The sequence below is a fragment of the Sturnira hondurensis genome, unplaced genomic scaffold (genome assembly GCF_014824575.4).
Source record: "Sturnira hondurensis isolate 20B ecotype Veracruz unplaced genomic scaffold, ASM1482457v3 Scaffold0007222, whole genome shotgun sequence".
Classification (NCBI taxonomy): domain Eukaryota; kingdom Metazoa; phylum Chordata; class Mammalia; order Chiroptera; family Phyllostomidae; genus Sturnira; species Sturnira hondurensis.
Window position 1 is genome coordinate 586,941 of NW_028079853.1, and position 26,970 is coordinate 613,910.

The 26,970-nt window shown below is 55.2% G+C and overlaps 1 protein-coding gene across 2 annotated transcripts in view; it reads left to right on the forward strand.

Annotated features, from left to right (window-relative positions):
- The window catches only part of ADCY5 (adenylate cyclase 5), a 146,385-nt gene that overhangs the window by 96,951 nt on the left and 22,464 nt on the right, over positions 1 to 26,970 (forward strand). For both annotated transcript variants that reach the window (XM_037051467.1, XM_037051465.1), the window contains exons 4-12: positions 3,997 to 4,108; positions 5,748 to 5,875; positions 7,719 to 7,877; positions 8,711 to 8,852; positions 10,756 to 10,896; positions 17,005 to 17,027; positions 17,981 to 18,125; positions 19,361 to 19,458; positions 22,591 to 22,678. In XM_037051467.1, coding sequence (XP_036907362.1) covers positions 3,997 to 4,108; positions 5,748 to 5,875; positions 7,719 to 7,877; positions 8,711 to 8,852; positions 10,756 to 10,896; positions 17,005 to 17,027; positions 17,981 to 18,125; positions 19,361 to 19,458; positions 22,591 to 22,678 — 1,036 coding nt within the window. The remainder of the gene's footprint in view (positions 1 to 3,996; positions 4,109 to 5,747; positions 5,876 to 7,718; positions 7,878 to 8,710; positions 8,853 to 10,755; positions 10,897 to 17,004; positions 17,028 to 17,980; positions 18,126 to 19,360; positions 19,459 to 22,590; positions 22,679 to 26,970) is intronic.

Consider the following 26,970-nt stretch of genomic DNA (forward strand, 5'->3'; position numbering starts at 1 on the left):
GCCTCTGTCGCCATCCCACCGTTTGCTGCGTGAACACTGCGGAGCGTCTCCTGGGTGCTGGCCTGGGCTCTGCGGGCCCACGTCTTAGGTGACATGCTTGGGGCTCCAAGAGGCCCACCGGGGTAGAAGCAAGAGCTACTGGAGTTCTGGTTATGCTTCTTAGTTGCTTTGAAACTATGCACATTCCCTTCCATTCAGCCAAAATATATGAGGCACTATTGTAGGTTGAATTTTGTCCCTCTAAATGATATGTTGAGGTTCTTTCTAATCCTGGTATCTGTGAATGTGACCTTATTTGGAAATGGTGTCTTTGCAGATGAAGTCGAGTTAAGAGGGGGTCATGCTGGACAAGGGTGGGCCCCTAATCCAATGTGACTGGTCCTGATACAGAGAGGAAAATGCCCTGTGACGAGAGAGACACGGGAAGGATGCCATGTGATGACAGAGGCCGAGATTAGGGTGAAGCAGCTGCAAGCCAAGGTGCCAAGCCAGCCGCCACCGGGAAGAGGCAAGGGAGGGTTCCACCCAGAGTCTCAGAGGGGCGTGGCCCTGCGGACACCTTGGTTCCGACTTCTGGTGCCAGAACTGGGAGGGAATGACTCTCGTTTTCAGCCACCCAGTGTGTGGTCCTTTGTTCCGGCAGGCCTAGGGACCCGGCACCCAGGCACTTGCTGTGTTCTGGATGTTGTGCTAGGTGAGGGGGGGTAGTATATGTGATGGGGGGGGTGGAGACAGATAGAGAAGAAGACAAGTAGACAAGACCTGTCCTCAGTCAGTCACTCAGCTGTAAATTTTATTGGACATTTACTCTCTGTGCCAGGCATTGCGCTGGGATATAGCAGTTAATAGAACAGACCAAACTGCCCCCTTATGGGAGTTCACATTCTAATAGGGAGAGACAGACAGGGGCATAATGATAGATAACCACAGCGACATACATGGCATATTAAATGGTGATGGGTGCAGGGCGTGGAGGGGTACAGCTGGGCGGGGCTGGGTTCCCACAGGTGCCGGAAGCCACCTTGACGAGGTGCCGTGTGAACTAGTGCAGTGGTTCTCAACCCTGGCTGCACGTCAGCGTCCCCGGGATGCTTACAATAAAACAGCCAAAAGCAATCGACGGCAGAACCCCGCCCCCCGGCCAGCTACGTTGGACTCTCTGGGGGTGGGGCTCTGGACCACTCCTTGTAAAAGCCCCCAGAGGGTCCGACCGGCACCGGCTCTGAAAACCGCCAGCCCAGCCGGATGAGAGCTCTATCGGGGAAGAGTGCACTCTGTGGCCCAGCGAGGCCACCTGTGGAGAATAGTCCAGGCCTGTCCCCGTCCCTGTGGGGCGGGCAGGCGCCCACCGGTCCTGCCCGAGCGGCTAGGTGAGCTTGGACGGGTGCCCCGTGGCTCACACCCATTCGCCCCTCACTTCCCAGAGCGGCCCGTGGCCATTCTTCTCCTGCCTCTGCCAAGTCTGGAGACTTATCCCCTCCCTTCTGGGATCTTGCCAGCCTGGGGCCCCGAGTGGAGCCGCTGCTGATCCTGGTGTCACTGGCTTTGCCTTTGAGACAGTGAGATCAGCTGGCTGTGCTCCTTGACCCTGGAGCAGCCAATTTTGCCCCTCAGCTTGACTTGGCTTTGCTTTCCTGAGAGTTAGAGATTTCCAGAACAACTATGTAACGGCGCTTTTCATAGGCTAGGAGAGACTTTTCTTTCCTCCTGGGAGTGGGGCAGGAGCCAGGATGGGGGCCACACTTAGGGAGCCCAGGTCAGCATTGCAGCAAGGGGTCAGGGGTGCCTGGCGGGAGCTCCTCACTCACTCCTCTCGCACCCAGAGTGCAGGAGGCTGGGAGACTCCCGGGGCAGGCACTGAGCCCTCTGCCTGTCAGACACCAGGCATCAAAGCTTTGTGGTGACTCACGGCTGCCTTTCATCTTCTGAGCAGGGGGCCTGGCTGGGAGCGGCTCCTCTGATGTCCAGAGAGAGTCCTGTGGCCCGAAGGGACGGTGTCTCTTCTCTGTTCCTCCCGCTCCCCACCTTTCTTCTTTCCCCTCATTTGTCTCCTCTCTTGTCACATCCCTGCATTTCCTCACTCTCTTTGGCTTTCCCCCTGCAGTTCTCTCGCTGACCCAGGCTAGAGACAAATTCCCCGGGTGCATTCCCTGGCAGGGGTCACTCCCCTGCGGCCCAGCCTGTCCCCAAGTCCCTGCCTGTGAGCTGGCAAGCAGCGGCTGAGCACTTACCCTCCTGGCGGAGTCCTGCACTCGCCTACCTGCAGCAGCCCACGTGTCCCTTGCCTCCATCAGCCTCAGATACAGTGCCAGAGCATAGAAGTATTACTCTATTCACTTAAGATGACTGTAGGCCAACAGGCGGCATAATATTTATTGGTTGAACTCCTGGGTTCTGGCGTGAGTTTGCCTGTGTGGCTTTGGGCAGGTGACTCAACCTCTCTGTGCCTCAGTTGTCTCATCTGGAAGAGCAGGGGACTAGCCTCAGGGTGGTTGTGAGGCTTAAATGAGCTAACATGAAGTGCTCAGAACAGGGTCCAACTGTTTTAGAATGTAGGTTTTGTCATTCAGGTGTGGTGAGTCCAGGAGATGATTTCCATCGGAAAGATGGTCTGTTACAATTAGGAAGACGTGAGGGCCAGTGCGCTGTGGGCGGCCAGGCCGGGAAGCATCAGGGGTAGGCAGGAGGCAGAGTGAGGGGCAGAAGGTGGGCAAGAGCCTTTATTGGGGGAAGGAGCAGGTGAGACACGCTTAGCAGGCTTAGGACTGTCCTGGGCTTGCTGGCACCTGTCCCTGGGTGATTAGGGCAGTGGACCAGTGACCCTGGTGTGAGAGCCTGCGCGGGGGGGGGGGGGGAGGGGGGCGGGACTCTAGACTGTGAGGTGAGTTGTTGATGCCTCTAGGGACTGCCTAGCCTGGGAGAGACAGGCTCCCCGGGGTGAGCAAGGCCCCAGATGTCGAACATCAGAATAAAAAGACATGCTTAATACGCCCACACATTTTCAGAACAAAGTGACAAAATATGTTTAGTTCTACATTGTCACTTTAAAGTGGGACTGTCAGCCCTGGAGCCTCAGGAGCCCGAGGCGTGGTGGAAGGAGCCCTGGCCGCTGCTGGGGGTGGGGGGCTGAGTGCGCCGCTGCCTCCGGCTTCTTCTGTGAGAGGGACACGGCCAGCCCTGGAGCTCCGGGCCGCACCTCAGTATAGGAGAGTCCAGACATTTTTGTGTCCGCTTCAAGGAGGAAATGCTAGGGGCTCTTACACATTCTGGCCGTGGGGTCTCACCTCAGGGTGTCTGTTATGAAACAAAAGGAAGATGGTTCAATCTTGGAAACAAGATCTTCAGAAACATAAAAGATCCACAGGGTGCAACGTAGGGACCAGCTGGTGCAGCTGATGGGTGCTTAGGAGTGAGACCAAAGGAGCTGATAGGGCAAGTTGGGGGCCTTCCAGAGGTGCTTCTCGGCTGTGTCTTCCTCTCTCTCTCTGCCCTGGGCCTCCTTTAGTCTGCCTCTTCTAGAGGATTTCTTTGGGACAGAGATCCCCTTGTGTATGAAGCCAGGCTGCCTTTAGGTCCTGAAACACTCTCCAGAATAGAGGAATCAAAGGCTCCCATCCTCAGGCCCAGCCACCTTGAGGGGAGCAACTCTGGGGTCAAGCACAGGCTGACCCAGGGGGTGCTGGAGAATTGGAGGCCGGGCCTCTGTCTGTAGTAAGCTCAGGCAGGCACACCCTCCCAGACCTCCTGTGCCCCGGCCCCCAACCCCGTCCCCCTGGGTGGCAGCGAGAATACAGAAAGAAGGACTGGAGGTGTCAGCAGGGCGAGGGCCGCCTTCTCGGGGCTCCAAGGCCGGGGCCTCTGTGCCCTTCCCAGCAGCCGTGTGGAGCTTCCCGGGACTCGTGCTGGTTGGCAGCCCTCCTAAGGCCAAGGGCGAGCCTGGCTGCATCCCTCTGACCTTCCACCCTCAATGGGGTCTTCCTCCACCTGTGTCCCCAGCATCCTGTTTGCTGACATCGAGGGCTTCACCAGCCTGGCATCGCAGTGCACCGCCCAAGAGCTGGTCATGACCCTCAACGAGCTCTTCGCCCGCTTCGACAAGCTGGCTGCGGTGAGTCACCCTGGCCATGCCCTCAGGCACCCAGTGCCCGAGCCAGGGCCAGCAGGGTGGCCGGATCTGGGCTGCCTGAGGGAGGATGCCATGGTCAGGGACCCGATGAACCCCAGGGACAGGCGCTGTGCCAGGGCATCCCCTGCGGGGCAGAGCCTGCCACTGGGGACTGGTGGCTGGTGACCGTGGCTGTGTGCCCTCCCACCCTGTGTCTGCCCCGGGCCACACACTCAGCTGGAGATGCTTTCTCAGAGACACGGATCTAAGGGAGCAGGTCAGTGAGCCCACCCTCCATGCAAGGGGGTGGTGAGGCCTGCGGGCAACACTGCCCGAACCCCTGAGGAATTTCTCTTCAGGGGGGCAAGTTAGGTGCTGTAGAGCCACTGTCCTGATGAGGCTGGCCGGGGTGGTCTGCAGATAGCTAGAGAGGACTCTTCAACCTTGAGACAAAGTGGAAGCAGCACCCGGGTCAGGAAGGGGTGGATGGTACTTCCTTCATTAGTCCCCGTTTCCCAGATTTTGTGGCTTGGGGTGCTGCTCCGGGCCCCTGTGGAGCCACTTCATGTCAGGGGCCACCACTGTCATGGCCCAGCACTTGGCTGAGTCCCCTTTGCCCTCTGCAGGCACTAGTGCCGGGCCACACCCCGCCGATTGTTTCACCATGGAACGTGGCCGAGGGGAACGGGTCACGCCGGGCACTTGGGCATGGGCGAGCCTCAAATGAGTCCCGGTGTCCAGCTTCATAAATGGACTTCCCGGGGGCAGACTTAGGCAGCTCAGAGGGGTGATTAATGGCCTTCCGTCTCAGTCCCAGTCACAGAGTGGCTTGCCAGGTGACTCTGCTGAGCCGTTAGTGTTATTGTGGCTGGCACTTCAGCCCTGTGGGTCTCTTAGCACTCACTTGCTGGTCGAGCAGACTCTTTTTAAATACTTTATTTATTTATTTTTAGAGAGGAGAAGGGAGGGAGAAAGAGAGGGAGAGAAACATGGTGTGAGAGAGAGACATCGATCAGTTGTTTTTCTCACATGCCCCAGATGGGTACAAAACCCGCAACTCGGGCATAAGCCCTGACCGGGACTGAACCAGGGACCTTCCACTTTGCGGGTGAGGACCAACCCACTGAGCCACACTGGTCAGGGCTTTTCTTTATCTTTTTTAAAGATTTTATTTATTGAGTGGAAGTCTTTGATAAAAACTCAGGCAGAGGGTCAGGCAAAGCTGTGGTTAAATCTTATTTTTTCTTCATTCTAATCATACATGATGACTAATCAGAACCTTAGGCCAAGAGTCAAGGCCTGCTCTGGGGGGTGTGGTGGGGTGGGGGACACTCCACTCAGCCTGAGGCCTTCCTCACACTGACCGGCCAATCTGCCCAATTTGCTGCCCGGGAGTTGGGGAGGCTGGAATGCTCTCGCGAGAGCTGCCCAGCCTGTCCTCTGTCCCCCACCCCCCGAGGTTTCGGGTGTGCCTGCCCTGGGACTGGTCCCCCACCGTGGGATGCGGGGCTCTGGGTCTGTGCTCACTGCCCTAAAAGGCAAGTTATTCCAGGCACGGAGTGAATCTGTTTGCTTCCAGTTTTTTACCCTCCCACTTCACTGTCCTGCTATTTTTAATTTTTTAAATTAATTTGCTTTCCAGGAGAATCACTGTTTACGTATTAAGATCCTGGGGGATTGTTATTACTGCGTCTCGGGGCTGCCTGAAGCCAGGGCCGACCACGCCCACTGCTGCGTGGAGATGGGCATGGACATGATTGAGGCCATCTCGTAAGTGTCTGTCTCCAGGGGGAGACTGTCCATCTCCAGGATTGCTGTCCTGTCTCCAGGGGGGCCGCCTGTCTGCAGGGGGACTTGTGCACAGCCCAAGTGATGGTTGGCTGGCCACCCGGTTGGACGAATGGAGGAGGGGAACAGTGGGGCAAAGCCATCTCCCCAGGACCACCCAGCCTCCTGGGAGGGTTGATTTGCACCTTCAGGTGTTGAGTCTTCTCCTGGGCTCCTTTCACCCACAGTAGCCTGGGAAGCTGTTCCCCGAGGATCCCGTCCTGTAGGAAGGGAGGGCTCGGCGGGAGGTGTGGCTCCACCTCTGCAGGAGCGCAGGACGAGCCGCAGCCCTGCACTGCAGTCTCTCGTGTCCTCTCGCCATCACTCAGCCAGTGTGGATACCCCGGCCCCGTCTCTTCCCAGACAGGGAAGGCTGGGCTCACAGGGGCGGAACAGATCTCCAGGGTGATATGCAGAGGCAGGGGGAGGCAGACGCAGGTGTCCCCCTTTTGTGAAAACTTGTTCTTCCTGGGAGTTCAGGAAAAAGAAGGTGGGCCAACTCTTGGGCATCGTTGCCATAGAAGGAGCCCTGGTCATTAAAAGTCATGGACAACCCAAGCTTAAATGTCATCCAGGGGGCAGGTCAGAGGTTGCGTCCAGGTTCAGTAACTTTGAGCATTAGATGTCTGGGCAGAGGCAGAGGTCAGAGGAGCAGGCCAGGAAGTGGCCGGTTTGGTTTGGTTCCATTGGGCAGTGTTTGCCAAGTGCCCCCACGGGCCCCGGCTAGTCAGTGGGTCCCTCGCCCAGAAGCATGGGGTCCGGTGAGGGAGAGAGGCTGGGGCTCCACTGCCCTGACAGCAGGCGTGCCAAGTGCACACCACCAGGAAAGCGAGGCAAACGGTGGTGCGAGATGTCACGGAGGCAGCCATCGATTCCACTGACAGGACCTGCAGGGCCTCCTGAAGGAGGTGGCCCTGGAGTTAAGCCAGGAAGGTAGAATGAGGTACCATCAACCTAAGCAAGTTGCCAGAGGCATTGTGGACAGAAGGAATCGCTCCAGTCATCAAGCATTTGCAGAGTTGACATAAAGCTTCCCTGGGTGCGTCTCAGCCTCTCCCTTGTGGGGTGGGCCAAGTTCTCATGGCCAGACTGCCGGCCACAGCTGGCTAAGTGGGCTTTCCCTGGGGTGTCAGGGAGGTCCAGGTCCCTAAAATGTGCACACTGCCTGCTTTCTCAGACCCTGGGGGCTAGACACCTATCTGGAGATGTGTAGCTTCTGTCTTCCTCCCCTTCCCACAGAGGGCCCACCTCCTGGGGGCCTCTGGGTACGCGGTGCACGTAGCAGGGACTGGAGTGGCCTTTTGGCACACCGAGGACACCTAGTCCCCTGGCCCTGCCCGGGCTCCTTTTCTTTCCTGAGCAGACATGTGTGTCTTCTTTTACCCACCCGTCTCTATTCTCCAGCCTTGTGGATCAATCTGAGAGCATTATGTGAATGGGGTTTGTATTGGCTGTAACTTCCCTGTCTGGCTCAATCCGGCACTAGTGTTCATTTGCATTTTCGGAACACAATTTAATTGACTGAGGGTAGCCATGGCCCCAGGTGCCCCAGTGAGAGGAGGTGGTGGGGCCTGGGGTTTAGTGTGAGCTGCTGCGCCACCTTGTGACCATGCCAGGAAGCAGCGCCTCTCACGAGTCACAGCCCCTGAGCTCCCGGGCACCCCTGCAGGTTGAACAGTATCAGGCTGGGTTTGGGCTGCCCGGGAGACAAATGACTCTTTGACCCTGCATCTTCTGACAGCCCCTGACCCCCTGCCTTCCAGCCTCACCCCTGCTCCATCCCCAGGTTGGTCCGGGAGGTGACGGGGGTGAACGTGAACATGCGCGTGGGAATTCACAGCGGGCGAGTACACTGCGGTGTCCTTGGTCTCAGGAAGTGGCAGTTCGACGTCTGGTCGAACGACGTCACGCTGGCCAACCACATGGAGGCCGGAGGCAAGGCTGGGTGAGTACGGGCGCGGGCCAGGCCCAGACTTGTCCTACTGCCCAGGCCCACTTAGGGCAACTGTGAGGATCAGGGCTGGGTGAGCAGGAGAGAGAGGCTTGAAACCCTGGGGTTAGTAGATTTTAAGCAGAAATTCTTCAACTTGACAAATGACTTACACGACACATGGAGAGTTGCAGAACGCATCAGGTCAACTTTACCAAGATACAGTGGGCGGAGAAGAGTTCTAGAGTGGGGGGAACCACAGATAACTCCTGGGGTCCCCAGGACAGAAAAGAGGTGGCATGCGAGCTGGCCTGGGTGGCAGACAGGGCTGGATGGAGGGGGCTGGTGGGGCTGGAGAGTATCGGGCTGAGGGAGGGGAGGAGGGCAGACACAGGAGAGGAAAACACAGCGTTCCAAAGAACGAAAGTGGAGCAGATGGCCTTTTAGGGACCAGCATGAAAAGCCTGTGTGAAGAAGGACACGATGGTCAGGCAGGGATTTGGACACAGCTGACAGTGGGAGCCACTGCTGGCTCCTGAGCAGGTTGGCAAAGTTTGAGACCGTAGGCCGTGTCCTCCTGGCAGGCTAGTGCGCACTGTACTGTTATAATGATATGTCATAGATGTAAGGCAGTGCAGTCGTGGTGGACACGGACTGGGCGGGCCCTGCCTGGGGCGTTTCGATGGCATTGGAGGGACACAGGACGTTGAGGTGGGGGTCAAGGTTGGGGTCCGCCTTTGAGCCAGACTTTGAACTGTGTTGTGGGGTTGCAGCTGAGTCCTGCGTCGCAGCTGCAGTTCCGAGTTCAGATTTCCTCCTCCCCTCCCGCCTCCCTCCCCACCCTGCAGGCGCATCCACATCACCAAGGCCACACTCAACTACCTGAACGGCGACTACGAGGTGGAGCCGGGCTGTGGGGGCGAGCGCAACGCCTACCTCAAGGAGCACAGCATCGAGACCTTCCTCATCCTGCGCTGCACCCAGAAGCGGGTTCGGGGGGCAGGGGGCCGGGAGGCTTGGTGGCTTCAGTCTTTTGGGAGGGACGTTTCGTGGCCTGCTGCTGCCTTCTCTCCTCCAGTCAGGCCATGCATGCCTTATGCAGTTGCAGTTCCTGCATCTTGGGCAGGACACCAAAGCTTGGGAAGGAGCCCTGCCCAGGCTGATGGCAAAGAGGGGATGTTTTCCATTGGCTTCTGTTGCAACAATGCACAGGCCTCAGGTCAGTTAGCAACAGCACATCAGAAGGTCCAGAGTTGGAAAGGAAGCCTCAAGGAGACCTGTGTCTCGCTCCCTCACTCCTTTCCTGTAGCCTGAGCTGAGCACACTCTGTCCTCTCTCTCTCTCTCCCCGCCGGAACTTGTGTATCTGTGCCCTGAACCTCAGTCTTTTCTTTCACTTCCTAGTGTCTTTCTCCATCTTCCTTTTGTCTCAGCCCACACTTCCCAAAATATAAAACTGAATTATCAGCAGCCTGCAGTGTTCTATTTCTAATAGTGTCATGTTCCAAGTTCTTAATTTTTAAAGTGAATGATGAGAACACTTTCTGTTTCTCCCTAGATTAAAATGCCTTTTACTTATGAATCTTTTAGTTGAATTTATCTCTTAGTCAGAGCCCTGTAACAGAGAAAAGCTTCCCTTTTTTTCCCCTAAGAACTCAGACTAGAGACATAATTAAGCTGTGAGAGAAGTTCCGGGAGTCTTGGATGGGAACAAAAGTAGGTTTTTAAAGGGAGGCTGGTGTCTTGGGGACAGATGCTCACCCCGGGAGGGGACATCAGAGGGCAGGCACCTTGTCCTGCTCAGCAGGGTACCCAGGACATGGACCCGGGCTGCAGGGGTCTCTGGGGGCGCTGTATCAGGCCCCTCACAGACACCCGGAGGAGGATGGGAGGAAGCAGGGCACTTTGGGGAGAGCTCCTAGTGGCTTAATTGACCCATTCAAACATTTGCTTGTGGTTTGGCTAGAGTAGAAATGAACTAAAACCATTCCAAGCCCTCCGCCCCCATTCCTCCTGTCTACCTCTTCACAAGGCCTCCAGCAGCGCCCCCTGCCTGCCCCTATCCTGGGTTCTCTGCGTCTGGGTTCTTCCACCTTGACAGGTGGCCCAGAAAGGATGAGACGGAAACAGACAGATGCACAGACAGTGACCCCTGCCCCCAGCAGTGCCCGCTGAAACAGTCTGTGCCCCCTTCTCACTGCATTCCTAATCCCACACACCCCCTTCCCAGGCTCGGGGAGGGAGCAGTGGGGAGGCTGCCTCAGGCCTTTTCAGGGACCCTCCAAACCTTCAGGGCAGCCTGTTTGGAGGGATGCGTAGACAGAGAGACAGAGGATCATGGCCGGCACGTGGGTGGCTGGCCGAGGCCCTGCTGTGCTTTTGCACCCTGCACGCCAGCCCTTGCGTTCCCTCTTCCAATGACCCAGACCTGTGGCGGCTGCTTTCTGGACAGCAGGGCCTGCCCCGCTGCCCGCTCTGCTAGGACATGCCTGTGAGTTGAGTGGAGTTGAGGGAAAATCCCAGGTTTCTTCTCCCTCTGTCACCGGGCACTTACAGACCCAGGCTGTGCCTAGCCCTCAGAGTTCCATGTGAATAACGGATGTTCCCAGGCCCGTTGCTTTCTCACAGGACCCACCTCGTTGTCTCATTCTGCTGCCCCGACCTGGGCCAGCCAGGGCTAGTGCCGGGGACTCTGGGGGGATTGGGATGCTTTCCTGGGTGAGCTCTAGGATCTTGGCAGACTTCTGGGCTCCGGGCTGTGCAGAGAAGAGAGGAGCAGCTGCCTTAACCCTTGGGCGTCTGGCCAGGCACCTGGGAGGAACGAGAAACTCCACACTGAGGCCCATCTGGTGGGCCCCTGGCCACAGGTTGATGCGTTTGTGTTGCTCTCCCAGAAAGAAGAGAAGGCCATGATTGCCAAGATGAATCGCCAGAGAACCAATTCCATCGGGCACAACCCACCCCACTGGGGGGCTGAGCGCCCCTTCTACAACCACCTGGGCGGCAACCAGGTGTCCAAGGAGATGAAGCGGATGGTGAGTGCCTGGCAGGGCAGTGTGGGGGCTGCACCCTCCGGGGCGGCCTTCGGGGGTGTGAGGGCTGGGCCGGGCTTCTGGTGCTGCCAAGGGAGTCGGGACGGCCACAGAAGGAACCACCAGAAGTGGGCTTTGGACGAGGAGACATAGAGGCTGACCACGGGTCCCAGCCTCTCCCCATGAGCTCCACCATCTCCTGGCATGCCGAATTTGGCTTTGGAACAGAGTAAGGATGCCCCTTCCTCCCTGGTGCAGGCTGGAAGCAGGCCCAGCTGGCTGGACCCAGGGTGAGGCCCTAGGGAGCTGGGTGGGCATTAGCCGGTCAGACGTGTCTTCCAGCACCTGCGGCTTTTGCCAGGCAGTTGACTCAGATGTTCAGAAACCATCCCAGTACTTTTTGGCAAGTGCCAAGTGACGATCACCTTTGCCCACTGTCCTGAGAAACATACCTGCTGACTCCAGCTGGCTGGTGGGTGCGTGTGGGCTGAGTGAGTGGAGCGTGAGGTAGGGTGCCACCCCCATCTCAAGGGACCCTGCCTGCCTCGGGGGACAGATACCCTCAGCGTCCCTGCATGCAGGAGGGACGAGCTAATTCGGGATGTGTTGTTGCCCAGGTCTCAGTGATGATAGAAAGGAATTGGGAGGCAGGAAGAAGAGGGATGACAGGAGTCAGGGACAGCAGCGTGTTTCTCTCCTTTCTCCCGAGAGCTCAAAGGCAGCCTGGCTTCCAGGCAGGGCCACCACTCCGCCGAAGGTGCAGGGATCAGTGTGTGGCCTTGCACCTCTCACGGAGCAGGGTGCAGGCATGAGTGGGGTGCATGCACTAGGGCCCCTCGCTGGGGTCTGAGGATCAGGCTGGGTTTCGGTTGCAGCTGTAGGGGTGAGAGGCAGACTCCACGGGCATTCAGGGGACCGAGCCAGGGACCTGAGGGAGGGGACAGCTGCGGACCCAGGCAGGCTGCTCCTTGCCAGCTAGCAAGTAGCAGATGACAAGGGTTTAAGGAAAGCGTATAGGAAAAACAGTGATTTGGGGCAAGACCTCCACTTTATTTTTTATGGTAAAGAATTGACTTGCAGGACACCAAGGTTATGAGGGAGCAGAGTGGGAGAGGCCCAGCCTTACTCCTGAGCTTTGAGCTTGGGCTTCCACAGTGTTGCCCGGGGCTCCAGCCACCGCCCTCCCTCCCTCAGGGGCTCTCCTTGTTCTCGCCCCCGCCCTTTAGTAATCTTGGGGTAGTCCAGAGGGGGAGAGGAGAGGGGAGAGAGCGCGAGCAGGGTGGAAAGAGTGAGGCTCTCATCCCTGCAGGAAGAAAGAGAGGAACAGGGGAGCAGGAAGACAGAAAGAGGGTAAGGGGGGTGGGTAGGGGGGTGGAGGGCGCAGGAACAAGGTGGGTAGGGGGTGGAGGGTGCAGGAACAAGGTGAAGAGGAGGAGCTGCCAGCATTTAAAATCTGTGGAAATTTTGTTCTTTAGTGATATTTGGTATAAGTGGGATCTTTGGTTGTATCAGAGCCTCAGAGGCAGTTCAGACAATAAACATCGGTTTGGCAGGCATGTTAGCCAGCGTTAGGACACGGAACTTGGAAGAGTTAGTACGAGGGCTGGACCTGGCCGCGGGCTGTCTCGGGGAGACGAGCTGCAGGCAAGACTCCTTCTGGGTGTCATCAGCCTCCCCCATCCCGGCTGGGCAGAGTCACCCAAGGGGCCGGCATCCAAGTACCCGCTCCTGGCGCCCTGGGATAACCAGGCAGTGTCTGGGCTGGGGACCGGAGAGGTCGCGCCGTCCTCCAGCGTGCCACCGGCCAGAGGAGAGCTTCAGCCCTGACTGCCCCTGCAGGCGGCCTGGGCGCAGGGTCAGGGGGGTGGGGTGGGCATCAGATGCAGCAGGGGCTGAGAGCAGAAAGGTGCTTACTTGTGGTCAGGGGGTTATTTCTTTACATCTTTTTCCAACTTTTAGTCAGCTTTTGAAACACAGCCATGACCATGCTGGTGTATGTCCAGGCATGAGAGCTGTAGTAAGGCCCCTAGTTTAGTGTTAGCTAATAAGGTGGGCGGGGTGAGTGTAGAATGACTCCCGGGAACCTGACGAGCAGTGTCACGCGGTGGTGGTGCAAACGCGAGGTTGTGCCTCAGCGTGGTCGACCTCTGCTTTCGCTTCAGGTCCAAAGGGGGGCAATCGGGAGCCACACAAATCCCAGAGCTGAGCGGCTCCCCAGAAGTGCCGAGGCACAAGCCGTGGAGACACATCTGAGGGCCCCCATCCTGGCTGCACACCGTTGTGCTCAAACTAGCGAGCAGGTCCGGGGACTCTGAATCCAGTCGCTGGACGGTGTTCTTAACAACTATCTGCCACGGTTTACAGACCAAAGGGTCTTCTGACGTGTCAGCTCTCTGCCCCATGCAATGCCGAGCTCTCCACACCAACAGGGACCCAAGTGTGGTCAGGGTGGGCCCGTCCCAGACACCAGCCCCAGCAGACGGCCGAAGGAGCGCTAGACAGGGAGAAACAGGCGTATTGGAAACGTGTCGGGAATAATTTTGACCTGTCAAGAACAGCATGGGCATGGTGAAGCTGGATCATTCGCAGCCCCAGAGCAAAGTCATTGCCGGCCCTGGGCTGGAATTCGCGGGTCCACCACGTCTCTTCATGTTCCACAGGGAGCTGGCCTGGCCAGGCTCTGCTGCCTGCTCACATTCGGGCTCCAGGGGTCCCTGGATGTCCAGCAGGAGCCTGCACCAGACGGAGCTCTCAGCCGAGTGTCACCAGCTCCTCCAGCCTGGGGCTGGGGCAGTGAAGTGGGCGGGGTCTCGCAGCCTGGATGGAAGGCCTGGTGATTCTCAGAGGGAGGCAGCTGCCAGGGAGCCTGGGAGGAGCTCGGAGCGCACGGTCGGGCCCTTGGATGTGCCACTAGAGGCTGCCGAGGCCTCTGGGAGCCCTCCGCCAAAGGGGTGAGGGTAGCACCAAGACAGAGCCCCTCACTGCCATTCGAGATTCCATTAGTGCCCAGCAGCTCTGGCTCATGGAGACCAACGTAAATTCTGCTTTGGGTATTTTCCAGCCACGGGAACGAAGAGGGGTGTGTTCATTGGGGTTTGGGTTTACCCAGCATGGGCCAACCTCCCTGTCTGCCCAGCAGCGTGCTCCCCGCTAGGCTGCAGAGGTGAGAGGCTCTCTTTTGGCCGTGTCCTGGCAACCTGAGCCTTCCTGGAACCTGCCTGTCCTGGGGCTGCGTGTCACCTCCCCCGCTGCCTTCCTGTTTCAGGGAACCCTCCCTTCCATTCCTCCACACTGGGGACTTCACGGGTTAACGTGGGTTAGGACTTTGAGTTTGGCACCGAGTAAAGGACCTTCCCACTCTCACCCCAGCCCAGGGTAAGGAAGCATCAGGACAGCAGTCACCCTGGGGGTCAGTGGGGTCTCAGTGCTGGGTCCCCCCACCCCACTCCAGCCTTCCCGGAGCACACTGGCCCCCAGAAGCTGCTGTGGGTAACCAGAGTTTAATTTTCTTAAGTCAGAACTTGTCAACTCCTGGGAGATTTTATTTATTTTTAAAAGTATATTTTATTGATTATACTACTACAGTTGTTCCAATTTTTCTCCCTTTTCCACCCTCTGCCCCATACCTATTCCCACCAGCATTCCCCACCCCTTATTCATGTCCATGGGTCATACATATGAGTTCTTTGGCCTCTTCATTTTCCATACTTTCTTAACATCTCCCTGTTCTGTTCTGTTCTGTACCTACCAATTTGTACTTCTTAATGCACCTTTTCCCCATTCTCCCCCCTCCCCCCTCAACTGATAACCCTTCACATAAGCTCCATGTCTATGATTCTATCTATGATTCTGTTTCTGTTCCGCTTTTTTACTCAGTTTGTTTTTTAGACTCAATTGTTGATAGTTGTGAATTTATTGCCACGTTAGTGCTCATAGTTTTGATATTCTTATTTTTCTTAAATAATTCCCTTTAACATTTCATATAACAGTGCCTTGGTAATGATGAATTCATTGACCTTGACCTTGTCTGGGAAGCACTTTATCTGCCCTTCATTCTAAATGATAGCTTTGCTGGATGGAGTCATCTTGGATGTTTAGGTCCTCGCCTTTCACCACTTTGTTACTTCTTTCCAGCCCCTTCCAGCCTGCAAAGTTTATTTTGAGAAATTAGCTGACAGTCTTATGGGAACTCTTTAGTAGGTAACTCTCTGCGTTCATCTTGTTGCTTTAAGATTCTCTCTTTATCTTTAACCTTTGGCATTTTAATTATGTGTCTTGGTGTGGTCCTGTTTGGGTCCCTCTTGTTTGGGACTCGCTGTGCTTCCTGGACTGGTATGTCTAATCCCTCACCAAATTAGGGAAGTTTTCAATTTCTTGCTCGTTCTGTTCTCCTTCTGGCACCCCTATGATTCAGATGTTGGTACATTTGAAGTTGTCCTAGCGGCTCCTTACCCTATCTTTGTTTTTTTGGACTCTTTTTCCTTCTTGCTGTTGTAATGGAATGTTTCTTTCTTCCTTATGTTCCAAATCATTGATGTGAGTCTGAGCTTCATCCACTCTGCTGTTGGTTCCCTGTAAACTTTTCTTTATTTCACTTAGTGTAACCTTCATTTCTGCCTGGGTCTTTTTTATGCTGTTGAAGCACCAGTGAGTTCCTTGAGCATCCTTTTAGTCAGTGTTTTGAACTCTGCATCTGATAGATTGCTTGTCTCCATTTTGTTTAGCTCTTTTTCTGGAGTGTTGATCTGTTCTTTCATTGGGGCCATGTTTCTTTGTCTCCTCATTTTGGCAGCCTCCCTGTGTTTGTTTCTGTGTATTAGGTAGGGCTGCGTTGACTCCCTGTCTTAGTAATATGGCCTGTTGTAGAAAAGGGCGCTGAGGTGGAACCTTAGTTAATCGCCAGGGCAAGGCAACCCATGTGAAGCAGGTTGATGGGGTCTCTGATACGGTGTTGCCTTTTTGAGTCTCTGTGTGTGGCAGGGCTCAGAAAAGGGACAGTGCCGCTGCCTGGCTTCTGGAGTTTTGTCCAGGAAAAAGCTGTCCCCTGGCACTCACCCTGATGCCAGACACTTCAGTGTCTCCTGTGTGCCACTGGTGCCTTTCCAGCTGCCGCCTGGTGCTGAAGCCCAGAGGGAGTGAGTTTGCATGTAAATCCTAAGTCCATTACAGTCCCTTTAAGGAGAGACTCCTAAGAATCCTGCAGTTTCTCCTGCCACCACAAACCCCACTGGATTTTACAGTCAGAAGTTATGGGGACCGATCTTCCTGACACTGGAACCCTGGGCTGGGTGGTCTGGTGTGGGGCTGGGATCTCTTGCTCGCAAGGTGTCCCTCCCGATTTTTATCCACTGCTTGTGAGATTGGGACCTCCCACCCCACATCTCTGCCATCAGTGCCCCTCCACATGTCTCTGCCCCTCTTACCCATCTGGATGAATGTGGTTTCTTTAATTCCCTGGTTGTTGGACTTCCATACAGCTTGATTTTCTGACGATTCTGGGTGATAACTGTTTTGTAGTCTAATTGAATTTTTTGCCACATTTGTGTGAGGAGTCAAGCCGTTTTTACCTGTGCCTCCATCCTGACTAGGAGTCCCTTCTAGGAGATTTTGTATGTGCTCAGTGGGGGTGGGGGGTGAGTGTGCGAGTGTGTGTGTGCACATATGTGAGGACTGATCAGCTTAGAGGTTTCTCTTATGAGTGAGCGGCAGAATTGGGAGAGGACCCTTCAAGCCCAGGGTCTGGACAGAAGGGGAGGGGAGGTTTGGGGAAAATGACAAGGAACTGGGTATGGGGACAGGAAGAACTTCGACACATGGGTTTTGCCAATGGATGAAATGAAAGCACAGTGCACTCCCAGCATCTAGCACAGAGCGTTTCCCATAGGGAGAACCCAGCTGTATTCACTGAAGGAAAGAACGAAAGACGGAAGAAAGGAATGGAGGGAGGGAGGGAGGGAGGGAGGGAGGAGTGACAACTCCCCCTTGTGTTCAAGCTCCTTGGCGAACCGTGGAGGGGCAGGAGCTGCCCCCTTCCCCCAGGCCCCGCTTTGGAAGCGTCCGTATCCAGTCCTCTCTCTTCTCATACTCCTCTCCTTTCTTTGTCTCTTGTAGGGCTTTGAAGACCCCAAGGACAAGTGAGTAACGCACCTTCATTATTCCTGCTCCCAGGCCTGGGGGATAGCTTCACATCTGCCCCGTAGCTTTGGTTCCCCACACCCCAAGGGCAAGGAGCCTGCGTGCAGTCTTGACTGAGAGTGTCTGGGGCCCATGGCAGCTGAGGCCAGGGGAGCAGTCCAGGAGTGCAGGCGGCCCCGCACAGAGGCCGGCCCCGGCATTGCCCATACATAATCTCCACTCCATGCACACACACAACCACGTGCACATACACCCTGCACATGTACGTGTGCATGTGTGTGCACACATGCATGCAACTCAGAAAAGTGCAGACTTTGCACAGTGGTCGCACACACAACACCTGCCACATCCCAGTGCCCTGAGGGAATGTCCTCCTTCTCCTCCACTTCCCACTTCTCAGGGACTGTCAGAAACTCCACTCAAGGACTGGGCTTCACCGTAACAAATACGTTTTTTAGTTCAGCACCCAAAGCCCATAAAACCTGCCTCTCAGGGAGCCTGAGCCAGGTTAAAGCGACCAGGCAGGTCACAGGCCCTGCGGCCGAGGTCTCCCCTCCTGGTGTCAGCCTTTGTTTCTGGATGATGCTACAGCCAGAGAATAGAGCAGAGACTGTCACCTGTGGGGAGAAAACAATTAAACCTCCCATAATAACTCATTATTATGATGATGTAGTAATCTATCGATAGAGTCAGAAAAGCCTGTCGTCAGTGGGGCCCTCTGGCCAGCAGGTCTGAGACTTAGGCAGTTTTCTACGCATGGGTGCAGTTGTGAGAGAGGGGACCTTGCGCTCCTGGCTGTCCTGGCCTCAGTCTCAGCTTCCTTACCCCTTATGAGGGCTGATCTTGGGCTGGTGCAGGGCCTCTCGTGAGTCCCCTGTGCACGGGTAGAGCGACCCTGTGTAGGCGCCCCCTGGTGGTCAGCGTGTCTTGACTCTGTGCCTCTTGCTCCCAGGAACGCCCAGGAAAGTGCCAACCCTGAGGATGAAGTGGACGAATTTCTGGGCCGCGCCATTGATGCCAGGAGCATTGACAGGCTGCGATCGGAGCATGTTCGCAAGTTCCTCTTGACCTTCAGGGAGCCTGACTTAGAGAAGAAGGTATAGCACCCTGGGCGGAAGGAGGCTCGGAGCAGAGCCAGGGCCCGCGGGAGGGAGACAAAGCAGAGTAAGGCACTCCTTCCCGTCCGTCACTGTTGGAAGAATCCTTCTTATCACCTCTGTTTCCCCAGCTCTGATGCTGCCCTACCCAGGGGATGGAGGTTTCAGGGAGCCCTCCTTGTCTGGAAGGGATACATTTTAACCTCCTTGTGCCTCAGTTTCCTTCCGTGGAAAATGGAGATGTTTAGCATACCTACCTCAAAGGGTCATCGTGAGGATCAGACAAGTCCATACATGTAAAACACACAAAACAGTGTCTGCCACATAGCATATGCTCAATAAATGTTAATTGCTATTTGTATTCTTTTTCTAGTGTTAGTATTATTGTTATCATTAGCAATGGACCACCTAGCTACACTGAACCTCAAAGTATTAGAATTGGAAGGGGCAGTCAAAATCTCTTGGTCCTGTCTTCTTGAATTGTGACTGAGAGAGCTAAAACTCAGAGCGGTTGCTGTAGTAGATGTGCTCTGGGCCACCCAGTGAAGCAGTGACAGAGCTTGAACCAGTCCCCCTGGTTCAGGATCATTGTTCCATGTCACAGGGTCTCCCTGGTATTCAGTTAAAATGGGCTCAGTGAACTGGTGCCGTCATTGAGGGAAGCAAACCTAATCAGGAGGGAAAGTCATGGAAGGGAACTTACTCTGTTTACCAGCAGTTACGCAGCTGACATGGACCTCCTTTTCGGGGTGGCTCTGTGCCAGCCCAGCCCAGCTGCTCAGACGCTGGTTGGTGGTGTGGGAGGCGCTGGGGCTGGGGGTTGAGACCTTGGGGATGAGCTGTGTGATTTGTGGACAAGTCTTGTGAGCTCTCCGAGCCCCAGCTTACTCATCTCTGAAGTAGAAACGACAGTGGTCCTGTGCCTACGTCCTGGGGTGCTTGCGAGGTGCACAATGACACGTGCAGACAGTGCTCAGGGATTTAGCCATGATCCTTACGAATCACTCATGGTGATCTGGTCTGCAGCAGCTTTCTGGTTTGACCCAGTTCAGCTCCCTTCCCACAAACACCTCCTTATGGCGGTGCAGACTGGTTTCTCAAGGCCTAAGGCCAGCACTGGTTCTCGGGTCTTCCACATCCTGGGAGCGGGCTGCCCCGAGTGTGCCTGGGGTGGAAGGGGCTGGAGCAGACATGGCTGGTGCCTTTGCCCTCTCACTCTGCCCGTGTCCTCTCAGTACTCCAAGCAGGTGGATGACCGATTCGGTGCCTACGTGGCGTGTGCCTCGCTCGTCTTCCTCTTCATCTGCTTTGTCCAGATCACCATCGTGCCCCAGTAAGTACCCTCCTCCTGGGGCCCCTCCTCTGGCTACTGGGACTGCAGGGGTACAAGGGAGGTCATGAAGTGGAACAGAGGTGGGAATCTGGACTGAACTTGCTCAACAGAGAAGTTTCCAAATGTGTCCTCAGTGGGACCAGGAAGCTGGGAGTCTGGCCCCTCTGTGACAGGGAGGCCATGTGCTCGTTCCAGGGTGGACTCCTCTCTCTGGGTGCCACCGGGCTGTGTGGGAGACTCCGTGTCACTCCATCAGCTCACCATCCCATTTGAATCCACACCACTGGGCCCTTCGAATCACCCAAAGTCTTCACCAGGCTTGCTTCTGCGTGACCTTTGGTTCTTGCAAAAAAAAAAAAATCAATGCTTCTTCAACAGATAGAGGGTGTTTTGCTACTCTGGATATTTTGAAGAATGGATTTTAGGTTCTGAAGGCTTTCTCAAAGAGATGCTCCTGAACTCTGCTGAGGACTGGCTGTGTCTCTGAGAGAGACCCGTGGCTTCCCAGAGGACCACTCTGAGTGCACAGCGGCTCTTGCAACGGCTGCGGTTGTTAGTCATTCCCAGTTGGGTCACGCTTAGTCAAGAAAGATACCTGCTCCACGTGTGTCTGTGTGTGTATACATGCACACATATATGCTGTGGCTGTGCATGCATGTACACGAGACATCTTTTAAACTATTTATTATGCAGTATTTCAGACCTACAGAAAAATAGTGATGTAACTAATACCCATCCCCTAGGCATAACAATTGTTGATATTTTGCTTTTCTTTCTCTTCCTTTAAAGCTAATGTTAGACACAAGGACATTTTGTCCCCCCAAACCTCAACACACACCCCTTTGAAGGGGGTTTTCCTGCTTCACCACTTTGCCCTGCCCTCCATCTACATCCAATGCCAAGTCTGTGCTCAGATTTCCAGCACGTCTTCTGCTCCCAGTTTATCCACAGCCAGGGTCTACGCAGGCCCCACTGGGTGCATTTGGTTGTGCCTGGAAGTCTACCTTAATCCAGGAGAGTGTCCTCACCCCAATACCTTCTGGTTTTCATTTTGAAGTAATTGTAGATTTATAGAAAAGTCACAAAGTATTGCCGAAAGTGTCTTTATATCCTTCATCCAGTCTCCCTAGTGGTGGCCACTTACATAACCCAAGTAGAACAGTCCAATGTGGGGAGTGAACACTCGGGTGGTCCTCCTAACGACTCCACAGGCCGTGCCCTAATCTCACCAGCGTTGCCCTGAATGGCCTTTCTGTGGTCCAAGGGCCAGTGCAGGGCCCCCACCTTGCATCTAGCAGTTGCATCTCCTTAGTCCCCACCAATCATGGTCCCCTCTCAGCCTTTACTTGTCTTTTGCGGCCTTGGCACTTCGGACGAGTACCGGCCAGTTGGTGTGTAGACTGTCTCTCCATTTGGTGGGAAGATGTTTGATGTTTTCTCATGAGTGGATTGAGGTTATGCTTTTTGACAAGAGTCCCACAGAAGTGACGACGTGTCCTTTTGGTGCGTCATGTCAGGACGTACATGATGTTGACATGTCTTATTTCTCAACACCTTCTATTTTTCATGGCACTTACTGTTGAAGAGCTGGCTCTTACCTTTTATCTGCTGTGACTCTGTCAGGACACCATACCCCAGTAGCCAGCTGCCCCTGGTCACACGGCTGGTGCCTGTTGCTCTGCACAGAGGCCATGCAGAGTGGTGGGACCAGGGGTTCTTATGGGCAGAGGACTTGACTCTGTCTGAATTGAGGTGGGGCCACAGGTATAGGTAAGGACTTTCTGTCCCGTGGCCAATAAAAGTGCCCTTGGTGTGAGTGCATAATCCTGCCTCTGTGCCCCCCTTTTTTTTCTGCAGCGTGGCTCGAGGGCTGGGTTATCCCACTGCCGGCTCTGCCTCCAGCGGCTTCATTCCTTCCTCAGGCCGCACAGCTCCAATTGCAAAGGCACCGATGGAGGTCACCCTCAGGCCCTCCTCTCCCGAGGAGAGCTTAAAAGGCGCTTTAAAGGCCTTTCTTTTTTTTAAAGGTCTCTGAAGTGAGTTCTCTCCCCCTGTTCTATTTGTCTAAGGCAGCTAAGTACTGGCTTCTGGGGGAGCCCGGAACAAAGACCCCGTTTGAATGCCTCCCTAGCTGTGTCCCCTGCCTTCTCAAATCCTTCCTTGGCCTTTAACCTGCTAAGAGCACCTGGCATCTCAAGGCCACCCCCCGTCCCTGAAAGAGGAGGGATTTCTGTGGCCTCCTGTGGTAGGTGGGGTGTGCTTCACTGAGCCAGCCTTTGCCCCGGGAGGGCCAGTGCAAGGTACCAGCAGGAAAGTCACCAGAAGCTCTTTTGTCCAAGGATTCTGGCCCATGATGGACATTAAGACCACCTGTGTTCTGCCTCTGAGGAGAGGGGCAGTGGGAGATATGTGAGATTTTTTTTTGCCTTTTGAACTGGCTGGAACTAGGGGAGCAAAAACTGAGCAGGATTTGTGGGGCCTGGCGGTGAGGAGGGGACAAGGTTTAGGGACTCTGCCTTCCAAAGGGACATGTGACTGCTATATCTCAGAGTGACTGGTTGACCTGCAGACAGATGCATTTCTATAAATGATGGCTGTTTATCAAATCACTTTTTAGCCTTCATAGTTACTTATCAAGCAGTCCATCAGGGGGGCTACTCTGGAGGGAATAAGCAAGTGACTTTTTAAATGGATCCTTCCACGCTAAATAAAGAGAGTCAGTGGCTAGTGAGAATGGAGCAAAATGCTGAGCACATTTCATCCAGTTCTCCTTCCGTTGTCCTGGGGGCTGCTGCTTCCCCAGGAAGGCACAGGCGGCTGGAAAGGGCAGGGGCCAGGCTGTCATGCAGCGGGGTCCTGAATCATTTGCAAGGCCGTGTGAGCCCTCCTGAGTGGGTCAGAGGCTAGAAAAGCTTGGGCAGTGGGAGCAGAGGAAACAGAGCAACTTCTGCTTCCTTCCAGGGGCTCTCAGAGCCCCAGCCCTGGGGAACTATGAGGACAGACACTTGCAGCCTGCTTGCAGGGTCAGGCCTGGGAAAAGCTGTCACCCCGCTACCTGGATGTCATTTCACTTCCACCCCTGTCGTTTCCACCAGCTCCACCCAGAACTCCCCACCCCCTCTCTTCTTCCAGCTCCGTGTTCATGTTGAGTTTCTACCTGACCTGTTTTGTGCTGCTGACCTTGGTGGTATTTGTGTCCGTGATCTACTCCTGCGTGAAGGTGAGTCTAGCTGACACCTGAGCCCACCTCCTTCCTTGTCCCTGTCTTCTCTTCCTTCCCGGCCCACTAGAGCGGCCCTAGCAGCAGCCTAATGACCCTGCTTGGGACCAGGGGTGCATGAGGCTGGGTTACAACTCTTGACGGGCATTGGCAGCAAGCTAGGCTGCAGGGGCAGTCAGCCAGTGGAGCCTCATGGGGTTGGGCTTGGAGACTGGCCTTTGCAGATCTTTGCAGCAAGAAGATGGTGTTGCTCCCTCTTTGCCTTTCCCCTTGGTATCAGGTGGGGTGGAGAAAGGGCACCTAGTTCGATGCCTGGCATGAAGCATTGACATTTGCTGAAGAAACGAGTGTGGAAGGGACCTCTCGAAGCCCTCTTCAGTGTTCCCACGTGCCCCAGAGTGGGCCCCGGAGAGGGCTGTAGAGGTCATGGCTTTGGGCTGCTTGGCATAGAGGTGAGGAGGGAGGCCCAGAGTGGCTCATGGTTTTAGTCAGGGCCACACAGCCAGGACTGTTGACATGAAACAGTGCTTTTCTTTGGCACCTTCTCCTAGCCATGCTGTGCCCGCAGCCGGCTATGTCCTCTTCTGGTCTACTGTCGAAAGTACTCAGGATCCCACTTGCTTTGTCCACGGAACCTTTCCTCGTTTCCTTCCCCAGTGGTTTCAGAATTCCCTGACAGGGCCAGCCTGGTCCCAGAAAGCATTCTGTCGGCAGGCAGGTCAAGGTCCTCTCTGGCTCCTGCTGTGACTGTGTCTCTGCTCCTTTCTGGCACTCACTCGGAGCCCAGCCCCCGGGGTCAGGGGTGGGGTGGCCAGGCTGTGCCCTCACTCTCCACACACTCCTGAGTGGGCACCACATTCTTCTTCCAGAGGGATTGGACCTTTGTCACATCCAAAGTCCCCTTTATCTCTCCACCTTCCCTGAGGTCCTTCGTTAGGTTATTAGTTGTGTAATCACCTGATGGTCAAGGTCTTGGCAGACTGATTGTCAGAACCGGAAGGCCTTGGGAATGAAGGATCTGGTGTGGTGCAGCCTGTCCCCTGAGCAGGTGCAGATGTGGCCACCCAGAGAGGGGCGGGTGGGCTGGGGTCTCTTGGCACGTTAAGCCATATTTGAAGGTGGTGGCTTTGTTGCATTGTAGGGGTTAATCCTGGTTCCCTGCCCCTCCACCTGGTTCTTCCTCAAGGCTCTGTGTTCAGTCACTTCCTGCCTTCTGGTCCTTTCTTTCTTTGCCAAGCCTCCCCCACAGCTCCCCACCCTCCAGCCTGCCAGTCCCCCAGTGCGCAGTCCTACTTTCTCTACCCCGTGGCTGTAAAGGCACACCGCATACCCACAACAGGCAACCCAAGTGTCCATCGACGCTTGAACAGTCAAAGCAAAGTGGTGCGTGTGCACAGTGGAACATCATCTCCCCGTAAAAAGGAGTGAAGTTCTGACGTGTGCTACAGGACGGGTGGGCCCGAATGGTCCACCCATCACTCAGGTGGATGCTGAGTGAGAGAAGCCAGACACACAAGGACATGCATCGTACGATTCCTGTTGCACGAAATATCTGGAATAGGCAAGTTCGCAGAGACAGAAAGTAGATTACAGGGCCCCAAGGGCTGGAGGTGGGGGTGAGGAGTTATCGCTTCACGGGCCGGGTGCAGAGTGTCTGTTCAGAAGGGTGAAAGGGTCTCCTCGGACCCAGGTGGCGGGGACGGTCGCACAGCACTGTGCCTGGAATGAACGCCGCTGAATCGTGCCCTCACAGATGATTCCAACGGCACGTTTCAGGTCGCGTGCATTTTACCACAGTCAAAAGTTGTGCCAACTGAAAACAAAAAACTACACTATAGCTAAAAGAGCCTCTTAAATATTTTTCCTAAACCCCCAAGGAATCTTTTCTCTTTTTAAGTTATAAACTGAAGCAGCCATTGACTGTTTGTTTGAGGCACTTACTTAGTCTGTTCAAATCCGGATCGAAGCTGTATGCAGTCTACAGTTTTTCGACTAGAACCTGGATTTCTCTCTTTTCCATTGGCTGCTCGGGTAAACCTGAGCCGCAGATTGTCTTTGGTTTGTGTTCCCCAGCTTGCATGTGTACCTCGGCGGGGGGGCGGGGGGGGCGGTGAGAAGGAGAGGGCTCACCCACCCCCGACCCCACAGCCCACCCAACCTCTGCCTCTGCCTGCACCGGNAAAACTACACTATAGCTAAAAGAGCCTCTTAAATATTTTTCCTAAACCCCCAAGGAATCTTTTCTCTTTTTAAGTTATAAACTGAAGCAGCCATTGACTGTTTGTTTGAGGCACTCACTTAGTCTGTTCAAATCCGGATCGAAGCTGTATGCAGTCTACAGTTTTTCGACTAGAACCTGGATTTCTCTCTTTTCCATTGGCTGCTCGGGTAAACCTGAGCTACAAATTGTCTTTGGTTTGTGTTCCCCAGCTTGCATGTGTACCTTGGAGGGGTAGGGGAGAAGGAGAGGGCCCACGCACCTCCGACCCCACAGCCCACCCAACCTCTGCCTCTGCCTGCACCGGCCAGTTTGAATGAGTGCTTTGGTCTAGTGAATTCTGTTTGCCACTGCTCCAGACTATTTGTGAGAGTCACTCCTGCCTCCTTTTGTTTTATAGACTTTGCCTAGTTTGTAATCAGTGTCACATTCAATGAGCTTCTTCTCCATTCCTTCATATTTTTCTGACAGTTCTGAGGAGACCAGGTTTCCTCAGGGGGAGGCTGGCAGGGTGGGGGGCGGGGGGGATGCCCCCCGCCCCCCCCCAGTTCATCCCCCGCCCAGCCACACCCTCCAACCAGAGGTGACCGCCTCTTCCCTCTTCCATAGAACAAAGAATTTGTTTAGTAAAAAATACTCGTGGCTTATCAAGTCAGGAACCTGCTGATACGCCCTAACACCCACCTTGGGGTCCTGGCAGTGTCCTTCTCTCCTTGCCTGTCAATAAGCAGTCTTCCCAGCATCCATCTACTTCCGGGAGAGTAGACCCCAAGCTGAGAAGTTGTTTGTAGTGCGAGCTCCTCTTGTATTTCATTATTCCCCTTCCCTCTTTCCTGTCGCCCATTAACCGTTTGCACAGTGAGGCACAGACGGGGTAGTTCCGTGGGCAGCGGTGCCGCAGGGCGGACGCCTGCAGGCCAGGCCTGTCACCGGAGCTGCTGCACCTGCCTGCAGGCGGACTGCCCTGCGGACCTGATCACCTGTTCAGGTGTCGCCCTGACGCTCACTGGCCTAGACTTTTTGGCATCGTTCTCTTTTCCCTCGGAAAACATTTGCCCTTTACCAGAACTCAGAAACTTTTCATCTCCTTTCCACAGTTTCTCAAAGTCACAGCTGGTGGCTTTTCTATGAGATTCGGCAGTTTTTGAATTACTGCATCTGGTATGGGCTCCACAGAATAAAAGCCAAGTGGTTCCGTCAGACGTGGTTTCTTCCTCTATTTTATTTACTGGTCCACTTCTCCCAAACAACCCAGACGTACTTTATCAAGTCGGCATTTTTGAAGAGAGTGATGTGAAGAAAGGGCACGCTGCACCGGCCGTCTGCTACCTGCTGGGGGGCCGTGCGTGCCCCCTCGGCGGGAAGGCCGCTTCCTGCTTACTGACGGCTGTGACGGCCTTTCCGTCCCGCGTGTGTCCAACCCTTGGCTGACACAGCGTGGCCCAGTTCACACACACAGCCCTCGCTTTCTCGCTGAGGCTAATTTGGTGCCTTCGTCTTCATCTTGTCCCAAAGTCCTGGTCTGGTTTCCAGAGCGCATCAGCCGCCCTCGAGTCCCCCTGGTTCTGGATGCCTTGCCCTGAAGATTACCCCCGAGCACCGCCTTCTAGTGATGCTGTCTTGTCTGAACCTGCACACGCACTCCTCCCTGTCCTCGGCATCGGCGCTGCCCTGGGTCCCAGAGCTGCTTTTCTTAGAGAGAACCTCCCTAAATCCCTACCATCACATGGGTCCACAGACTCAGGGAATTTCGGACTGCAAGGGGCCTGAGCAATGAGGCGGCCCAGACACCTGCCTGAGGCTGGACTCCCTCTACAGTAGCCCTGCCAGGGGTGGGCCAGCCTCTGCTTGACCACTTCCAGAGACGGCGAGCTCACTCACATCTCCTGGACACAGCCCCTCCTTCTCCTTGCCCAGCTCTGACTGCTCCACTGGTCTCCCTGCAGCTTCTGCCCCATCACCTGTGAAGCAGCCCAGGCCTACCCCTGACAGTGCCTGCGCTTTCGACACCACCACCCAAATGATAGAAGAGGGTGGCCCCCACCTTTCCCCACAGGCTGAGCTGTGTCTCTGC